At 42.5% G+C, this 19,343-nt stretch overlaps 1 protein-coding gene across 5 annotated transcripts in view; it reads left to right on the forward strand.

Annotated features, from left to right (window-relative positions):
• syt1a (synaptotagmin Ia) overlaps nucleotides 1-19,343 on the forward strand; it is a 128,217-nt gene that overhangs the window by 98,256 nt on the left and 10,618 nt on the right. For all 5 annotated transcript variants that reach the window (XM_031859053.1, XM_031859048.1, XM_031859052.1 and 2 more), the window contains 5 exons: nucleotides 2,794-2,966; nucleotides 6,385-6,501; nucleotides 12,178-12,345; nucleotides 13,284-13,451; nucleotides 16,168-16,285. In XM_031859053.1, coding sequence (XP_031714913.1) covers nucleotides 2,794-2,966; nucleotides 6,385-6,501; nucleotides 12,178-12,345; nucleotides 13,284-13,451; nucleotides 16,168-16,285 — 744 coding nt within the window. The remainder of the gene's footprint in view (nucleotides 1-2,793; nucleotides 2,967-6,384; nucleotides 6,502-12,177; nucleotides 12,346-13,283; nucleotides 13,452-16,167; nucleotides 16,286-19,343) is intronic.

The following is a 19,343-nucleotide window of genomic DNA, read 5'->3' on the forward strand; positions in this document are numbered from 1 at the left end:
CTCTCTCTCTCTCTCTCTCTCTCTCTCTCTCTCTCTCTCTCTCTCTCATATTCAAGAGAAGACACTCACACAATGTAGTTAATTAGGGGATGCTTTTACAGCTTTTTGGGACTCAGGTTTCTTTGATTAAGGAGCACAGAAGTTTCTTTTCACTTGATGAATAAGATACGGGCTGGATTTATGCTCTGGTTTCCATCAGACGCCGTGGGCTTTGTTTAATATGTTGGAGATTTGTCTCAGAGCCACTGTGACACTTTTTCAGAAGGTCAGCGGCCAAACGACAGACTTTGTCTGTCTTTTAACATTGAACTGCTAAATAACAAGGATCCCAGTGGGATTCAGTCTCTTTTTCATGTCTCTAAAGCCCAAGAAACTCGACCTGACTCAGTTTATTCTCAGTATAGTTTCAAGTTTTCAGAGGAAATGCTGTCAGTTGTGGATGGCTCATTGTAAACGAGACCAATCCAGTGTCACCTCCATCAGCACACCGCTCCGGGGCAAGGCCAAAGCTGGAGATCCTGAAGTTATTTTAGAGCATCACTCACTGTTTTTCCTCGGAGGAGAGTGCTTATTGATTTTGTCAACAGAGCATCGATTTCTCTCTCTCTCTCTCTCTCTCTCTCTCTCTCTCTCTCTCTCTCTCTCTCTCTGTCTCCCCTCGGCGAAGAAACCACAGCTGAATGCTGGCGAGCAAAACCCCAGAGTGATATACTGTAATATACTTTTTCTGTTTTGGAGTTTTAGATAAAGTCTTCAAAGGACCTATTTCATCTGTTGTTTTGTTGGATTTGTGACCCCCATCGGGCTGCTTCCTAAAATGAACCATGACGAGAACTCTATGTTGTCTTTCTCAAGAAGAAGATGGATATTTGTTTCTTCAGTATTGCATATTTTTGTGGCAAATGTATGGAGGCCTTGAGAGGGAAGTGAAAACTTTTTTTCCCCTTACAAAACTTTCCCCAACTTTCCTTTCCTACCTGTTTCACAGATAGAAGAAAATTTAGAAACTTCAAAAGATTATCCTGGCAAAGACTAGAGAAAAGAATATAGATGATATATGATTTCTCTTTTTTCCCACTTGCCTCTCAGGGATTCCATAAAATTACAGTCAGAAGTTTTCCTTATTTCCTTTCAGAGTATAACAAAATCATGCTCCAAAATTGGCTCATTTGTCTGTTATTCCTCTCTATTAAAATGAAGGGTGGGCTGACAGGTGTTTGGTGCCTGCTGAGTAGAATAAAGGAACAGCGATTACGAATGCTGAAGGGAGAAGTCTGTTGCGAGGTCTCATTATTTTCAGCCCATCTGGACTGTACGTCGTCTCTCTGCTGCTTAAAGCAACCCGCTCCTCCTTCCGTCTGTGTGTGTGTGTGTGTGTGTGTGTGTGTGTGTGTGGTGTATACTGTAGCTGTATGCACGCATCAGGGAGCACTAGCTATAGTCTGCTGATTATAGCTGAGAAAGGTGTCACTGTGTTTGCAGCAAGCTGCTAGAGCTGTCTGACAGTCGGTAGGTGACAGAGTTAACTGCCGGTCCAATAGCTCCAGTCAGGTCCACAGAGTATAGGGCAACAACATTTGGTGGAGGAAACAAGAAGAAATGTGCCTCTTTTAATTATAATAATGTAGCTGAGCAGCGTATCTTCGGGTCTTGAAAGGTCTTAAAAAGCCCAGACTTCGTGTCCAATAATAACTTTAGTAAAAACCACACCACAGATTAATGAACATGTCTCTCCGACCTTCCAGCAAGCAACTGAATGCACCATCACGGGAGAGTTGGCCTTTGGCATAAACACAATAAAGTGACATTGTCCAAAGTAAAAGAAGACGTCTAGTTCTGGATTTAGTTTCAAGACTCTTGGTTGATTTTTATGCTGCGTTGAAGGTTAAAAAAAGGTACAGATGTGAAAATCAAAACTTAAATCCTTACAGTTATAACAACACATGTCAAGCTGTGAGAGCAGCGGCTGAGTTCTCGTCACACAAACACAACGTTCCTCAGCTGGAGGGCATAAAACAAATGTTTCGACAGGACATGATTACTGGAAACATTGATTATATGGCTGTGGGATCACACTATTTTAAATTAAAGAAACCCTCTCACTCTTGTTCTCTAACTTCCCCTGGCACTGAACTCTAAATGTTCAGGTTTAATTCAACCAATAAGATTAGGCTTCTTTCTTCTTTCTTTCAAGCAGCTCTGCCTCTGAGAAAGGTTTTTCTGTAATCAGTAAGAAACTCAAAGCCTTAAATCTCAACACAAAAGACTCATTTCATACTGTTTTTATTAAAGGTAAAGCAGCAGCAGAGATCATGTGAACGATGTGTGTCAAACCCCCGTGAATCTGTTTGATTTTACTGCGTCATTGGCTCGTCATGGTCGTACCGCCGCTAATGCCTCTCAAGCCCACCCGGCAAAATTACCACCGCTCTCGGTCCCGGCTCGAGTTCTGTGTCGCCGGTGATTGCCGTGAAAGTGTCAGCTGTCCGAGAATCCTTTGTTTAAATGGCAAGTGGAAAATGCCAACATCTGTTACCTCCACTAAATTGGCTGAAGCTGTTGAGTCGGGTCTTGTCCTGCTGGTCGGGGACCGATCATTAGGAGTCTGCCACCTCTTGATGGACCGAAGCGCTGGCTTAGGTGCTGATCCAGTGTCCCAACTCTGCAGGCCAACACGTTTTATTTCACCTCAGTCAGTTGCTATAAACACAGAAATGTGGCTTTCTTCTCTGCAGCGTTCCACTTCTCCCAGAAGTTCTAACCCAAACTCTTTCCCGTTTGCTCCCTCCCCAGTGCCGTCATGGGCCATCTTCTCGATCGCCTTCGTGGCCATCATCCTGGTGTTAGCATGCTGCTTCTGCGTCTGCAAAAAATGGATATTCAAGAAGAAAAACAAAAAGAAGGGCAAAGACAAGGGCAAAAATGCCATCAACATGATGGACGTCAAGGATGGAGCCAAAACCGAGGTAAAGACTTTGACCTTTTGTCGCTTAGAATTTGGAAACATATCCTCGAACAATTAGTCTTTGCTGGATCTTGCACGATGTTAAGGTAAAAGTAAAACTAATATTTGTCCAGAAATATATCCTGTAACGTTTAGTGTTTTTAAGTTTTTTTTGCTCTATTCGACATTTTCTTTTAATATTTTTAGTGCTTCTAATGCTGTATTATGACAGATTTGATTGATCACATTTGCAGTTGCATCAACACACCAACAGAATGAGAGTAATGTCGCTGCAAATGTGGCGATCAAAAACCTCCCTAATTTTTCTGCATTTACTGTTACCGTATGTATTTTGTATGTCTTATGTATTAAGTATTGCCAAAGATATACATACAGTATTACTTACTATGATATTTCATTTACTTAAAAGTAGAATTCAGTCTAATTACAGGAGAGTCAATGGAAGCCATTTAAATGGCTTCAGATTGAAGAGAGAGTGTTTCAATCTCTCTCTTTTTCTCCTACTTTTCGTTTCCTGTGAGTGTTCCTTTTTGTCATATGAGGACCTGCTCACATGTTGAAGAGTGTGAGTAACGTTTGCCGTGTAATGAAGTGGTATCCACCCAGAGAAATGACATCACCGAACCATAAGCAAACGGGAGGGGAAATGTAATCGAACCCTTACACCAGTACAGAACGGGGAGCGATGAAAAGCCCCGACACTTCAAATGGCGTTAGTGCACTAATTGCTGAGGCGGCGCATCATTATACCGCCGTCTTCAGTGGAATCATGCACAAAGTGTGTTCAATTTGCCGCAACACCTCTGCTATTAGAGGTGGATCCGAATCGTAGACTGAAACCGCTGATTACTTATTGTAGAAGAAAGCACGAATTAAGATGTAGATGTTAAAGACTCGTTTATTTTCTAACGTGACAGAGAGCAGCTTTAACAGCCAGCGTGGTCGAACAAATAGCTGCACTCTCACTTGTGCTTGTTAGCGGAGAAGATTTCCCATTAATTTCCAATATTCTGGCCGCCTTAGAAGCATCCATTTTTTTTCATATTTTCAAATAGCCATTAATCAAAATAAAAGACCCCAGTTATTGGTCGCCCCTCGTACCTAATCTCTGAGATCGGTGAATATGCCACTTCCGAGGCAAGCGGTCATTTCTCCTGGTGTGCCCAGACTCTGGTGTGGTAACTCCTGCGTGTGGTTGTTTTAATTTGTGTTTCTTCCTTCTATGTCCTCCTTATCTGTGTTGTGTCTGATGACTGTTCGGGATGGTCACTGGCGGTAGGTTCCAAATTGCTGTTGGATCTTCTTAAGCCTGCTGCTCTGATGTTTTATTTTTTATAGCCTCTTGACAACAACTTACTCCCATAGAACCAAATATATGTAACTATGCATACAGTACATGTATATCTGCTGTATATATATGTGTGTACAACCTGCGTACGCACATATATATGTATGAACGAAACACTGGGTGCGCATTGACAAGGTTGAACCGTGCTGATTGTTGGTGCTAAGCTAAAGTCTCCTGCCTTTTGAATCTTTAATTTACATTTCAAACGAGGGGCGGCGAGCGACCGTAGAATGATTGAGAGGCTCTACAAGTAAACACTCCTTTGAAACTGTGGATGAAAAGGAAGCTTTTGACGTACAGTAGAATTTGCATTCACACCTGTCAACCCACGTGAAACAGATCGCACCTTTCCTGCAGCACTGGATGCGCAGAAATTGGATTAACCTTATAAATTCACAGGTTTGATAAATTAGAGGGATTTTATTTCCTCAATCATTTTACCTGCTCTACTTTAAGAAAACCAACAAAAAAAACACTCAATTCAGATTTCCTCCCAAAAGGCAGAGAGCAAAGTGGCTCAGCATAAAATATAAAAAAAAAACAATCAGTGTTGTTCAGCCTTTTTGCTTTCACATGAGCAACTTGACAAACTAATAGGAGCAGCCCCCCCGGTATACATCACAACCCCTTTTACCAACACCTACCCACCCACTGCTGGCATGATGCTTGTAGCTACCATCGACGTAGGGGATCACATAAGAGCTTTAGGGGTTATGGTGACAATGCGACTGTTTGTCTTGAGGGCGTAACCAGACTTGGGGAATGGGGGAAATCACACCAGAGCACTGGTTTGTATGACAGAGAATGCTCTGCATGCCCAACGAAAGTGACATCTTGGAAGGCAACTTTTGACGCTGAATGAATGATCTTGAGAGCTAGTCTTTGCCTCTTCAAACGCATGTTGGTCTTATAACAAACTCCCCCACCAGCACCCCTCCTCTCCTTCCCCCCCTCCAGCACCAGCACCACCACCAATGCTCCTCCCCCTGCTGCCTTTACCTCAGTGCCAGGCTAGCGATAGGGCAACTTCACTTCTCACTCTCTGCCACTATCAGACTTGTCTTGCTGTGATCTTTCCTGGAAGCATCTCTCTCTCTCTCTCTCTATCTCTCTCTCTCTCTCTCTCTCTCTCTCTCTCTTCCAACTGTCCTCTCTCTGTGTCTCTTTACATGGGCTGTACCCGAGTCAGAATTTATTGAAATTGGTTTCGGCTATTCGTTCCTTTTTTATCTGGCAATCCGGAAATCCAGTGACATGAGTCTCAGTGATGATTTTGACCACACTGACATGTCAAATGCGGCTCGCCGTAGTTTTATAATGAACATGTTTTAACATTTCTCAATGGGCGGGGTCAGATGGATTCATTCATTCATTCAGCAGCTCGGGGAAGATCCCATCATGGACATCATCTCCCCGGGACGCTGGCCCTCGCCGGGCGCATTTCCGACTCGGGGTGAACGTCGCTCGCCCAGACGGAGCTCTCTGCAAACCCACTCGTCTTTAAGACACGGTTTACAATGCTTTGTGGGTGTAACTATTTTGCCGTGTAACCAAAATGCATATCTATACAATCCATATGTTCATGTTTAGATTGTTAATAGGACCACCAAGTTCTTTATAGATATAAAAAAAAAAAAAAAATGGCTCGACTTGAAGAATTTCAAGTCGCCTGAGGGTTCGCCTCTGTTTGATTTGACTCCTCGACTTTCAGGGAGCAGCCCTTCTCTTTATTCTCTCCTCTTCTTCCTCTAATGCCTGCCCATCGCTCTTATCTCTGGCCACATCATTTGATCTTTCCTCCCTTTAGACAGAAACACCCAGAGATTGATAGAAAAGCATCTTCAGGGGAACAGGCCCGGCACTTTAGTGCATCACAGAGCATGTCCTGGTGTTAACTGCTATGGTGTTTTAGTGCTTGCTCCCCCCCTTATTACACCATAAAACAAGTGGCAGCTTTTACAGGAGTAGGTCCGGTGGCAGGACCTGGGCGGGGAACGGCTGGCTGGGTGCTAGCACCAGCGACAAACAGGCGACACTGACTCTTGGTGGGTGTCTCCTTCAGGCCTTGAAGGATGAGGAGGAAGCAGAGACAGGGCTGACTGAAATGGAGACAGAGGCAGAGCCCAAGGAGGACCAGAAACTGGGCAAATTACAATACTCCCTGGATTACAATTTCACCGAGAATACGGTAAGGGTCTGTTCTCCGAATCTCCCTGTGTGTGGTGTCGTTGTTGCGAAAGGTCCTCCTTCGTAAGTATGGTTCACGCCCGACTTCTGAGGGGGTCCAACTTTTCATCTCTCCAGAGATTAAACAGGACCCAACCCAGGTTTTGCACAACATTCTCCTTTTGTTGCGTCGCCACTGCTGTTTGATCACTGAAGCTTGAGAGCAATCTCACAGGGATATCACGCTGGTCGAGTTTGTTCATTCGCTACTGAGCCTTGTGAAAGATACAGTAGGCTATTGGGATTTGGTTAGTCTCTGAATTTGTTTGTTTCTTTCTACTTGATTGAAAACAGCCCCTGCAGAAACCCATCTGCTTTATTCTTTTTCCAGCAGGCTGAGTTAAAAAAAAAAAAAAGAAGCAGAATGAGGAAGCACATCAACTTTGCTGCCACCAGATGTTGCGTGACAGATAATAGACACGGTGCGTGAACACAGCGCTGTCCCTCACTGGGCTAGCTAACTCCCCATTATGAACAGAACTGACAGCCAGAGATTAGACGGTTGCACTGCTCATGTACACACCGAGTCACACACACCGGCTTAGGTACATCTCCCTTACAATAACTAAAAGACTAATAAAAATGTTCTCATGTTTGTGTCCCCTTCAATCATCAATAATTATTAGCGCCTAACCTGTCATCAATGCACAGACTAATTAGTGTTCAGACACCCAGGCCCTTATTTCTTTTAGAGGGAAAGGTATTGAGTCATTTCATAATAAAAAGGGATATTATGTGGACAATATTACATTTCACAGAGGGATCTGTCATCTAGTGGGAGGCAATGACAGGTCTCTCTATAAGGTTCTTGATTACACTGGTAATAGGCTCCACAGTGGAGCTAAAGTGTAATGAATGGGTGACAGTTTTCACACCGCACACGGCTCATTGCCGCTCTGAAGCTAAAGAAGCTCACAACAGACGGACCTAAAAAGAAAAACCCGGCCAGGCAGCCGTTCATCTGACCCACTTTCAGCTCAGTGACGGACATAGTGGCCTTCAGGAAATGTTTATTTTTCATCCTCAGGCTTTGAGGCCCATGCAATCAATGTGAGCGCCACAGAACTGCTGGAGGAGAGGGGGGGGGGGATCGGTTTGATGCCGCGGCTGTAGCTTCCTTTACAAAGTAGAAGGCTGCGTGTGAACTACTGAATACGTGGCAGCTGTTAAAGAGATGATATTACAGAGAACAGGGAGTCTTGGGATAATTTGTAGTCAGAGATTATATTCGATCACAACTGAAGCATGACGATGGTACTTTTCAGTGCCTCCCTTTCTATTTGACGAGATGAAATTTCATTGTTCAAGCCCAGTGTCTCTAGAAATTAGGTTCGTGTTGGACGGTTCTACAGCACGCGATTTAAGGACAGAATGCCCGATGTGAAAAACTCAATGTGATGTCCGAACCACATCTAAAGGCAAAAGTGTTTGTATCTTTGCTGAAAGGATCGACTCAAAGTGACAACATTAGACATCGCAGTGCCAATGCAGAAAGTCGTCTTCCCTTTATGCAGTGAAGTCGGGGTGATAGATGGGTAGCATGTTCAACCCTCATATTGGAGACTGCCGTTTGCGTCCCATCACAGACCAATACTTCGTGCATTATTTGCCCTGTAACTATGATATTTTTATAACCCTGAGCAAGAGTTTTAGTTACTTAACTAAAACGTAATGTGGATGTTAATTTGCCTCGTCTGTTCTGTAGTTGCAATGCACCGATGCAGATTTAAATGAGGTATTAGCAGGTAACAGGTGGTCACAAATCTTAATGTGATCTGCAGGGTTTTGCAGGATTATCCAATTTAAATCTTCAGTCTGGGTTAGAAAGTGATATTCAGTATCTAACTCCTAATTTAGGGTCTGAACCAGATGTTGTATCCATTTAGATATGATATGTCAACACGCATATATTTTGTGTCATACCAATTTGTCTCAAAAATTAGAAAACACGCCTCGTTTAAGATGCTGCCGTAAGCGCTATTAAATGTCCCCTTCGTGGCTTAAGAGATCTGTCGCTAAATGTTTCATCGGGCCAAGAAAAAAGGGGGGAACACTGGTTTGTGTGTGTGCGGAGACTGAGGCAAGATCAGACTTAAGTGTGAGGAGACGAGCAGATTAATGCCAGGTCCTCATGGCAAAGAGCTCCGGCTTTGTTTCCGTCTGTTAACCACCACAACTGGCTGCTTCACCCGGTGTTGATGACTCTGAGTTTATACACTAATGAGACAAAAGGTTTTGTAAAAGATCCCAATCACTCAGGGAGCGACGACGCGGCTGCATCGGGCAAATGAACCACAAAGAGCCTCCTCAGCGCAGCAGGAAGGGAATTATAATGTCATTCCTACTTTCAACATCATTACCATATTCATTTGCAGGTCAAGACCAGGCCTATTGTATTGTGTCCAGTCAGAGTATGTGAAATTTGAACTCATCATTAAAAAGGGATGAATTTCAAAACATTCATGTTTCTTTTTTTTTTTTTATCATTTATTTCCAGAATTTCCCCCGAGACGGGTCATTTCTGAAATACAACACAAAGCTGCTTCATTAAATATTAGTCATGAAAAGGACTATTGGTCCTCTTTGGAAGTGTGTGTGAAGTGGTCACAGCAGAGCCGTGATGCATTTGGGACGAAGCCGTCCAAGATGAGCTGCCAAGAGGCTGAATCACCGTCCTGCAGCTGCTCTGTGCTGCTCACTGGACTGAAGAGTAACAGACAAACAGAGACGGGTTAATACCAGCAGCTCTCTGTCTGCCGTGATAGAGTCTTTAGTTAAACAGAAACACCCACACAGATGTGCAAACATTTGATTTATTTAGTTTAGCTCTCAAAGGTGTGATGATCAAGGTGTTAGAGTTATAATTAGAAATAGAGGATTAGTTGATTAGTAGAACTACAGAGTTGTGAAGCGGAGAGGAGACAATAATTGAAAAAGTGTTTATGTTCAGCTAGCATATGTTACCAAAGTGTACCAACTGTATCGTTGATTTCAATTAGACAATATGTCCTTTAGTGTGGAGGATTCGGCACAAGCCTCCAAGTGGGAATTTCTTAAGTCTGTCACAGTCAATTTTCATATCTTAAAAAAGTATAAAGTCTTTAGCAAAAAGAAGGATTTGACATGGAACATCGTGTTTGTGTGATGGTTTACAGCTTATGGGAACATTTCAGGTATTATGCATATTTATCATTTCTCTTCTCTCTGTTCGAATTCATTGTAAACTTCATACTTTTGGGTTTTTAAGCTGTTAGCCTGACAAAACAAGTAGATGCCACCTTGAGCTCAGAGGAGTGTTTTTCACTATTTTATGTCATATTTAATACTATAAATGATTAATGGGGAATGATTAATACATTGATAACTCACTTGATGTAAAAAGCTCTGGCCAGAATATGTAAACACACAGATATGGTTTATGCATTACTTACCGTTCAGTAGAAGCGCTCTCTGATTGGTTTGTTTGTGATTAAAAGGTGTTTGAGTTGTGAATGTCAGCCGTACGGTCGCGCACCAGGAGGGAAGACACGTCGACATTTCCAGCCGCTCCCTGCTCTTATCTCTCCTCTGAAGCTCCAGTGCCTCTCCCAGTAAAGACGCCGTGACATGCTGTGTCTGCAGGTGGACGGATGGGTGGAAATCACAAAGACAGCATGCAGGGATGAAATTGCTGCACTCAAAAATCGAAGTGCCACTTCACAGCATTTCAGCGCAAAAACATGTTTACGTTTAAGTTTGGGTGAATGACAGCTAGAGTCTTTCATTTAGCCTCTCAGGTACGTGACTATTAGGTGGCGAGTGGTCACAATGAGCTTCACACAGATGTGCGATCATATTATATGTTATATTTATCGTGACAGAATCTCATTTCAGTGTTTGCGGTGTGTTTTCAAGGTGATGTCAAGAAAATGTTGTGCATAACCTGGGGAGCAGTAAATGAATCGAGGATACTCCATACTTTCCATGATGATCTCGTCTCGTGTTCACTATTGTCACGTGTGTGATGTTTGTGTGTGATTACAGTGTACGTGTGTGTGTGTGTGTGTGTGTGTCTGTGTGTATATGTGGTACATTTACTCCATCTCATGAAGACCTTTCCCTACTGGAATCTCACCACCATCCACTGCAGATCAGTACATATAGTAGTACTGAGACAAATACTGTATATTAAGGGAAATGGCAACGTTACACCTATTTGTAATGAAACTGTTGATACTCACACACAGAGATAAAGAGCAGGGTCACGTAAGGTACATTTAGCTCTTTGGAGTTTTAGTTATGCAAAAAATGTGTTTGGGGAAGAGCTGCTCTGAATGCAGAAATAACGTCATTAGTCAAATTAAACAGTAATGTGTGGAAGCAAATAGCAAGAGCTTCTTTTTTTTTTTTTACTTCCACGCGGGGTTTTCAGGTCGTCCGTCTGTCTGTCCGCCCGTCCCATTCTCTGGAACGTGATGTCTCAGGAACGCCTGGAGGGAATTTCATTACATCTGGCACAAACATCCCCTCGGATTCAAGGAGGGACCGATTAGAATGCGTTGATCTAAAGTCACTGTGACCTCCCAAAACATGTTCTTGTGAATAACTCAATAATTAATTTGCTAATTATGATATTTTCACACAAACGTTTAATAGGATAAAATGATGAAGTGGTGACATTTTGGACAGACATGTATGATTGGCGGAAGCGTACAGCCGTCTAGTTAAACTTCAGATGGAAGACAATAAAGAAGCAAAGCTGGAACTGTGAATGAATGACAAAGATGTTATTTTATTAAATGAAACCAGGGCATCATCGTCAAAGCTCTGCAGGCTAGTGTAACTAGATAACTATTTTATGCTGGAAGGTCTGCCAGGCTAATCGTCTAGTATGACTACACTGCTTAGATTTAGCTTTGATTTAACAATCAGAACTCAAGGTCCTCTTACAAGCTTTTTTTCAAAGCTTTCAGACATATGATCTTCATCTAGTGTTGGTTACTTGCCTTATGGTGTTTACCAACTGCAGTTAATTGTCATTGTTTCCTACTTTTTCTATTTACCACTTCGTCGCCGTCAGCGCCGCAACCAGTAAACCGACGCTGCTGCGACAGCTGCAGAGCTCCATGGCCGAGTGCCCTGGTCAGCCTCCAGATTGCTGCTTGATGGCTGCCTGATAGGAAGTTGATTGACTGACTAGCTGGGCCTCCTGAGAGGCCTTTGAGTTTTAGACTCTGACTGGCAGGTCAATCAGCCTCCCGGGCCCTCCATTGTGGTTATCAATTATCCGCCTTATGTGAAGAGAAACAGTCCTCTCATTCCTACCCTGACACATCCTGACCTTTTACGAACTCCTCAGCCGCTGTCAGGCTCTGCAGACATAACCTTCTAATAACGCTGCCATATCCCACAAAAAAATGTCACTGAATCACTTTAAAACCCCAATTGTGGGAGACTGATTGCTCGTGATTTTAAAAGACAAGAACAATCTTATGTTCCTCAAGACTTTTAGAGATAATTCTAGACATTTCTTTAACATTATATGGTTTCTCTGTGAGGATGTTGGTGGGATGAAAGTGCAAATTGTGATAATTTGGATTAGGGGACAGTTTGACATGCCGTCCCTCACTGTTTTTATCCTTTCGTGTTCCACTTTCAGCTCATGGTGGGGATCATCCAGGCCGCAGAGCTGCCTGCTATGGACATGGGTGGCACATCCGACCCATACGTAAAGGTCTACCTGCTGCCTGACAAGAAGAAGAAGTTTGAGACCAAGGTCCACAGGAAGACCCTCAATCCTGTCTTCAATGAGCAGTTCACTTTCAAGGTACACCTCACAAGAGCTGGACTTCACTTGCTTCCGCAGGATGCTGAGAAACATTTGCTCCTTTTCAAGCCCATTTTATTTTTTTTGAAGCTGGAGATCTTTTTGTTCCGCTGGCGATCTGATTTGCATGCAGCCATGAATGCTGGAAAGGTGTGGAGACAGTAACCAGCTGGCACATTAACAAGCTCCTGACAGAATATCTCTCTCACACACACACACACACACACATACACAGAGGCTCAATGTGATTGGGATTAACACAGGCAGATGCACCGCTACACCGCGGCCTTGCCTCGGCCACAATAGATGCATGAATGCAGCTCAGCAGTGGGGAAAGCTTTGTTATTCACTGGACAGAGAAGAGCACAGGTGTTTGGTGTAAAGTCAAGGGTAATGTGATGTGATATCCATCTCAATACAAAGTTTATTTATGTGTTTTCTGTAATACTTAATTCCCAAACTGTGAGAAAGACAGGACAGGTAATTATAAGTGCTGTCAAGGACTTATCTTTCTCTCGCTCTCAAACAGGGCGTTTCCATTTATTAAGTTTCATCCCAAAAATGTAAGGCAATCAAGGATCACAAGTGCTCACCTGTCTTTTACCCTTCTCAGGTTGCAGGTCTGATAATACCACCTGTCAGGTGTAGTGATTGATTTGGAAATCGACATCCACCCACTCCAAACACACACACACACACACACACACACACACACACCTGACTCAGCTTGGCATTTAATTAACTGAAGAAACTTCACAAACTCTTCTGTGGAAGTTCAGGGCTGACGATATTAAATGAAATGTATGAAACTGAAGATTTTCGAGTATATATACCACAAAGCTTTTTAAACTCATTTTGATATAATACAGTCCTATAAAACAATACAGTAAACCAACACCTCTAACAAAGTCAACACAGACTCTCTTCGTCCTCCTCAGGTCCCCTACGTGGAGCTCGGGGGAAAGACACTGATAATGACGGTGTACGACTTTGACCGCTTCTCCAAACACGATGCCATCGGCGACATCAAGGTGACCATGAACAAGGTGGACTTCAGCCACGTAACGGAGGAGTGGCGGGATCTGCTGAGCGCTGAGAAGGAGGAGGTAAGACTTATGAAACCTCTGTAGGCGAACACACACATGCCAAACGTTCAATCACTCCCTCGAAAATGTGAAATGAGAAGGTTTGAAATCATTTTGTGACACCGGTCAGGGCTCCGATTTGCACACCCGTCAGCTGCTGTTTTTAATAATAAGAGTATTTCTTTTGTCGCCGCTTGCATAAGTGATATCAAAATGATTGTTTTTGCTGTGTTCACTCAGCAAGTTGTGCTCGAAACACAAATGCGATGCCGTGGCGGAAGTAATCCGTCTCTCCTGGAAACTTAATCAGATGTCCACACTTCCCCTTCAATTAATAGAGGTGTGACTTCCCAGGCACCAGTTCAGGAAATTCAATTTTCATGGTAAATGTCATGGCATACAGCACATGTTGCCTGGGGAACCTCGTTTTTAGCATTACGGTGGTTTGATTCAAAGGTTAATTATAGCGGCGTCGAATGGCTGGTGAAGTTGTTTGAGTTGAAGGGCATCACTATACTTATTAGCGTTTGGTCGCACAGCTGCACTTGATAATTTCACGTAAGGCTTGAGACACCGGAGCGACGCTTTGCCGTGTTCAAGCTCAGTGGAGAGCGGTAGTAGAGGCAGAGCATGGAAATCACTGCTCTACAACTTCATAATGCGTCATAATGCGGCTCTGAAAGGTAATTTGGAACAGTAACAATACATTGATCTATTTGTCAACAACCTTTTTAGATTATGTGTTAAGATGGAAATTAACCTGCCACAGTGAAATGGACGCTGTTGTCTTGGCAGCTCAGCCATTGTACCTTTTTACTGATTGCAATCAAAACTATGTAATTATTTCTGCAGAAGGTTTTAAGGTTAAAAGAAATACATGTATGTGTTCATTTACAAATAGTCGAAGCACATAACTCCCCCTGAAATATAGATCGATATAACTAATAAATAATATATACATTTAGATATTTTATGGCTTTAATGTGTGTCAAGAGAAAAGAGGTGACAAGAAATAAGGTGACACACAAATGGGGAAAAACAAACTGTTCCCTAAACTCCCAGATCACACAAAATTTCATTTCTTTCTGTTTTATCTATTTTTCGTGTGAAATACTGGATGCCTCTTCACGCCTCTTGAAATATTCAAATCAAACAGTTTGAGGAGGAAAAATCACTCAGTTTTTCCCAAACCCAGAGATATGTGCAACTTGTGGAGGTCAAGTTTGGTTGAAGAGATAACAAGCCCAAAAGGTTTTATATATATATATAAAAAGAAAATAAAGCTCTGTCAGGAGAAAGCATATCGGTCCAAACACACAGACGCTCTCTCAGGTTTAAATCTTTTAGCCGTGAGCTCAGGGAGGATTTAATACTCCACCTGCACACAGGTAACACAATCCTCTCTTCTTTTAAGGTCATCGATGAAGTAGCAAGTTCCGAGAGTTATTGACTGCGTCTGCACCGAGCGTTGATAAGAGAGATAAGGAGAGAATATGAATCGCTCTCTGTTCGGCGCGTGATAATGAGGCTTGTGTTTGTGATGGGGATTTGTCCGAACCAGTGAAGTGATTGCAGTCGGTGCTTCTCCAGCGGAGGGATGAGTCACGGACCAAAGAGGGAGCCGATATTAGAGAGCATTCAAACCCCAACAAGAGACCGAATCCATAGTAGATTGAAGACATGTAGGGACATATTGTGTAATTGATCGGCTATGACTCCGAGAGGCAGAGTGTGATATGAAGCATTGACTTTGTGCTACTGTGTCTTTTTACCTGCTTGTGATGCACATTGATGAATATCTTTATTTATTATTTCAACACTTTGATAATCTTTTAATAATCATTTTATTTATTTAACTAAATTCTGGAGGTTGTCATAAAATAAATGATTTGATTCATAAACCTTCTACAGTGAAGTTTCTCAGTTGAGAAAAAATGTCTTTAAAAGTGTGTTTGTTGTGATTTATTTTGTCTGTACTTGTTTTTAAATGTGTACAATATATAGTTATTTATATTAATACAATAAGACAGCAGACAGCTGGCTCACATGAGGACTAACCTTGTTAGCAGCTCGTCCTGCAGACTGTTTTTAAATATATTAAGAAATATTTGTCTCCAAAAAAAAAATACATTTAACCATTTATTATGAACTGCATGTTCTGGACCAAAGAATACCACTAAATCACATGCTCATTCCAACTGTCGTTTACTCAGACTGCGTACTGAAGTATTTTGTTTTACGGCTCTACATTACACTGAATTATTTATGCTGGTCTTTCTTCACTAGAAAGCATTAAATATATGCACTTAAAGCAATTACAAGAACATCTTTCTGTCGTTTATGTAAAATTCATGCATAAACGCACCCTTATTCAAAGTGGACTCTGTAATTACTGTATCAACTCAATAACCCAATGTCAGTGTACTCTACTTTAACCTTTACTGCCATCACTTCTCACATAGAGACGTCTGCACTTTAAATGTTCATTAAAAAATCATTAAAAGTTGTCTTCTCTGTTTGTGGAGAGCACCACCAAATAAACGACACGTCTAGCGGGTTAAAAAAAAGGAAAACTAGCGCTTCAGATTTGGTCGACTGAACATTTCCTAATGTGCTTTGGAGAGGAATTATGACCTATTTATTGTGAGCATCTGCTGTGAGCATGTGATGCAGTAATTGTGGATTTATTAGTTGCTGTTTAAAACTCACCTCTGCGATGTGTCTGTTTGTCCAACAGCAAGAGAAGCTGGGCGATATCTGCTTCTCTCTGCGATACGTTCCCACCGCTGGCAAGTTGACCGTGGTCATCCTCGAGGCCAAAAACCTGAAGAAAATGGACGTGGGAGGCTTGTCAGGTGAGCAACACTTACAATGGTGTGCTTGTTCCCTTTGACTTTCACTCTGACAGGCCCTTTGTCTGTAATTATACATGCACTGCAGCACACACTCTCCCTTCTTTTTTAACAACCACCCAAACACATCACTGGTCACGGGGACATTTGTCAAAGAACAACATGGCTTTGGCTGCAAGAAATAAAATAAAATCGTACAAATTGAGTACAGATGCAAAGGAAGACCTGAGATGAAAGTGTCTAAAAAAAAACATCTGTAGATCTATTCATTAAGTCTGATCTAAATTGTATTCTCTCCAGCGTTTATGAGTTAATAACAGGTGAATAAAATGTGTCGGGATGATTTCAACAGGTGTTTGTTGTTGTAGTACATATGTTGGCCACATGAGGCTGAAGTGCACCAGTGTTCTAAATAGGACTAAAAGCTTTCATGTGTTTCCCCACGTGAGTTTTAATTTACATTACATTAACACATAATATATGTAAATTGTGTTTACTATGCATCGATGGATTGAAACTCACCTTGAAGACAATATGAATGTTAGTAGTGGTTCAGCCTCTTGTGACTAAAATTAGAATTTCAACAACAAACGCTTGCTTTTCACCCAAAATATTTGGGGGGTGATGTTCAGAAGCCGCACAGTTCAGACTTAATGTTGTGTGAAACAACCACTAATGATGGTCACATGCAGGAAAGACTGAAACCTACTCCTGCTGTGAGGTAGCACCCGACAGTGAACCCATGTAGCATTAAGATCAATAATGACATTCATCACAATGCAGTCAAGTCTGAATGGTGGGTCTGATGTCATGGTAACAGAATGTGTCACTTGCGTGGGCAAGGAGAGGGGTGGAAGTCATCGCACATGCAAACACCCACAGGTTCATGACTGGAGCACACGAACAACACGGACTCAGTTTCCATAAATCAACGAGGGAGCAATGTTTCAGAAAGGGACAAAAAAAAAAGCATCACTATCCCAGGACGATCAAGAATGCACAGTTGGAGTCTTATTTTCTTATTTTGCATATTACAGATTTAAATCAAAACACTGAACACTGAGGTTTATTTTGAAAAGACACTATGCAGGTAACAAGCGTTAGCTATAGTGTCACAGTTTGAAGCATAGGGACTCTAACCAAGCTGCCCTATTTGACGAGTTGGGAGTAAGACCGTGTTAGATAGTTACATTTTTTCTCAATATTAGTGCTTCCGCCAGAGCCCCACATGCACTCACTCAAGCACACAAATCACACAATACGCCGGCCCGTCTCCCTCCCTGCTGCCTCTACTTTGACTTTCTGCGGTGGTTTCATTTTAAAGTCCCCGGTGTGCACTTCCCTCCCGCCTTCACTCTTTCTGCTGCAATTACCATACACCTGTGTCCACTCGCGTTCCGCCTGACAGCCCAGTCTCTCCACATAAGCCTAAACGTCCTGCAGTACAGTAACACGGCCCACGTTAAAAGCCCACAGTTCCCTTTCATCTACCAGAGCAGCACAAGCAGCCATTTGGCAGGAAAAAAAGCCCTCCCCCCGCTGCCATTTTATGCTGCTGGCATTAGCGCTCACCTGTGCACATTTGCATCGGGGGACTGTCAGCCACTTTGACCAGCCAGTATGAAAAATGTGTTAATGTGTTCACTTTGAAGGCCAGGTTTCTCTTTTACAGAGAAGGGAAATTGCAGTGAAGCCAGACAGTTTGACACCACATACTGTATGTCACATTTAATTGAAGCGTGTTTTATCTCGGTGCACCGGTCTGTGGGTTTCAGGGTGAATTATTAGCATACAGTAAGAGCTGCTAGTTTGTAATTACACACGACCACCAGAATATGCTCTAAATTGCAGTTTTGATTTTCGTTGGTTCGCGACTGCTTTTTCTGCTTAGAAAATGGAGCTAAAAGTGTAGCAGATGGATGAAATAATGGGCAAGTCCGTAATAACAATAATTAGCCTCCATCCACAGGGCGTCTCAGCCAGAGTTTAAGGAGGAGGACAAGTAATTGATGGCCTGGGATCAGCCTTCTCCTCTATTGTCATCCTGTTTACCATGCCTAATTGTGGCTCACAGAGGAAGACGTGGGTATTATCATTAACCAATGTATAATCAGAAATAATTCTTTTGATTGGCTCCTCATGAAACATCCCTCCAAATCTGCCTCCACGCTGTGTCTCTCACAAAAAAAAACGACTTAAATATTCTGTGTTTTTAAAAGTACTCTTGATTTCTTTGGTGCTCCCTGTGATTGTTGCTTAAGCGCGATGATGCGCCGTGCACCATACTCTTTAGCTGTCGTCTCAAAATAATCCCAGTCTCATTGCAGACGAGTTGATTTCCTCTTTCTGCCGCTCCCCTCTCTCTCCTGTAGCCGACACCACAGCAAGGCCACCTTACAATACAGACAAACAGATGTATTGTGTCATTTTCTAACTATTTTAGTTCTTGTCTGTTTGAAATGGTTCATTTACAGTTCTTCAAGCTACTGTAGCAAAGGTGAGTCAGACTCAAATATTGCGTCGGACACAAAGGCAAAGTGTCTGGAAGTGTCTCAGGATGAGGACATGAGGGTGTATAGTGGCAGCAACATAGTTTTGTCCCAGCGTCTATTTCTTTCACAGTTTTGCTTCAACCTACAAATTCAGAGATGTAGATAGTGAGGAGTAGATGAGTTATGGGACGACTTCTATGCTTTCAGATAATTAAGATTCTCGTTGTACAAATGTACATTGTTCATGTGGGTCTGAGCCTCAGAGAAGAGCTCCACTGTAAACGCTTGTGTCTGTGTGGTATGTGTGCCATTCGCCGCTGAGTTGAGTGTGTAAAACTAAACCGACAGTTACCCCTGGATTCACCCACCGTGGCGAATCCAAAATGATGGGAGGAAAGCTAAGATGACAGCCAGGCTATATTTAACCCCGCTTGTATTGGTGTTCATTTGGCACAACTCTGCCTGCGCCCACAGCGGCCACACTCGATGAGCACGGAAATATTTGAGGAAGAAACTACTTCTTTGTTTTGGTGTTGTACGTCTGTGCGCATGATATAGTGATGCCTCAA

The sequence above is a fragment of the Anarrhichthys ocellatus genome, unplaced genomic scaffold (genome assembly GCF_004355925.1).
Source record: "Anarrhichthys ocellatus isolate YVR2014 unplaced genomic scaffold, GSC_Weel_1.0 scaffold21, whole genome shotgun sequence".
Classification (NCBI taxonomy): Eukaryota; Metazoa; Chordata; class Actinopteri; order Perciformes; family Anarhichadidae; genus Anarrhichthys; species Anarrhichthys ocellatus.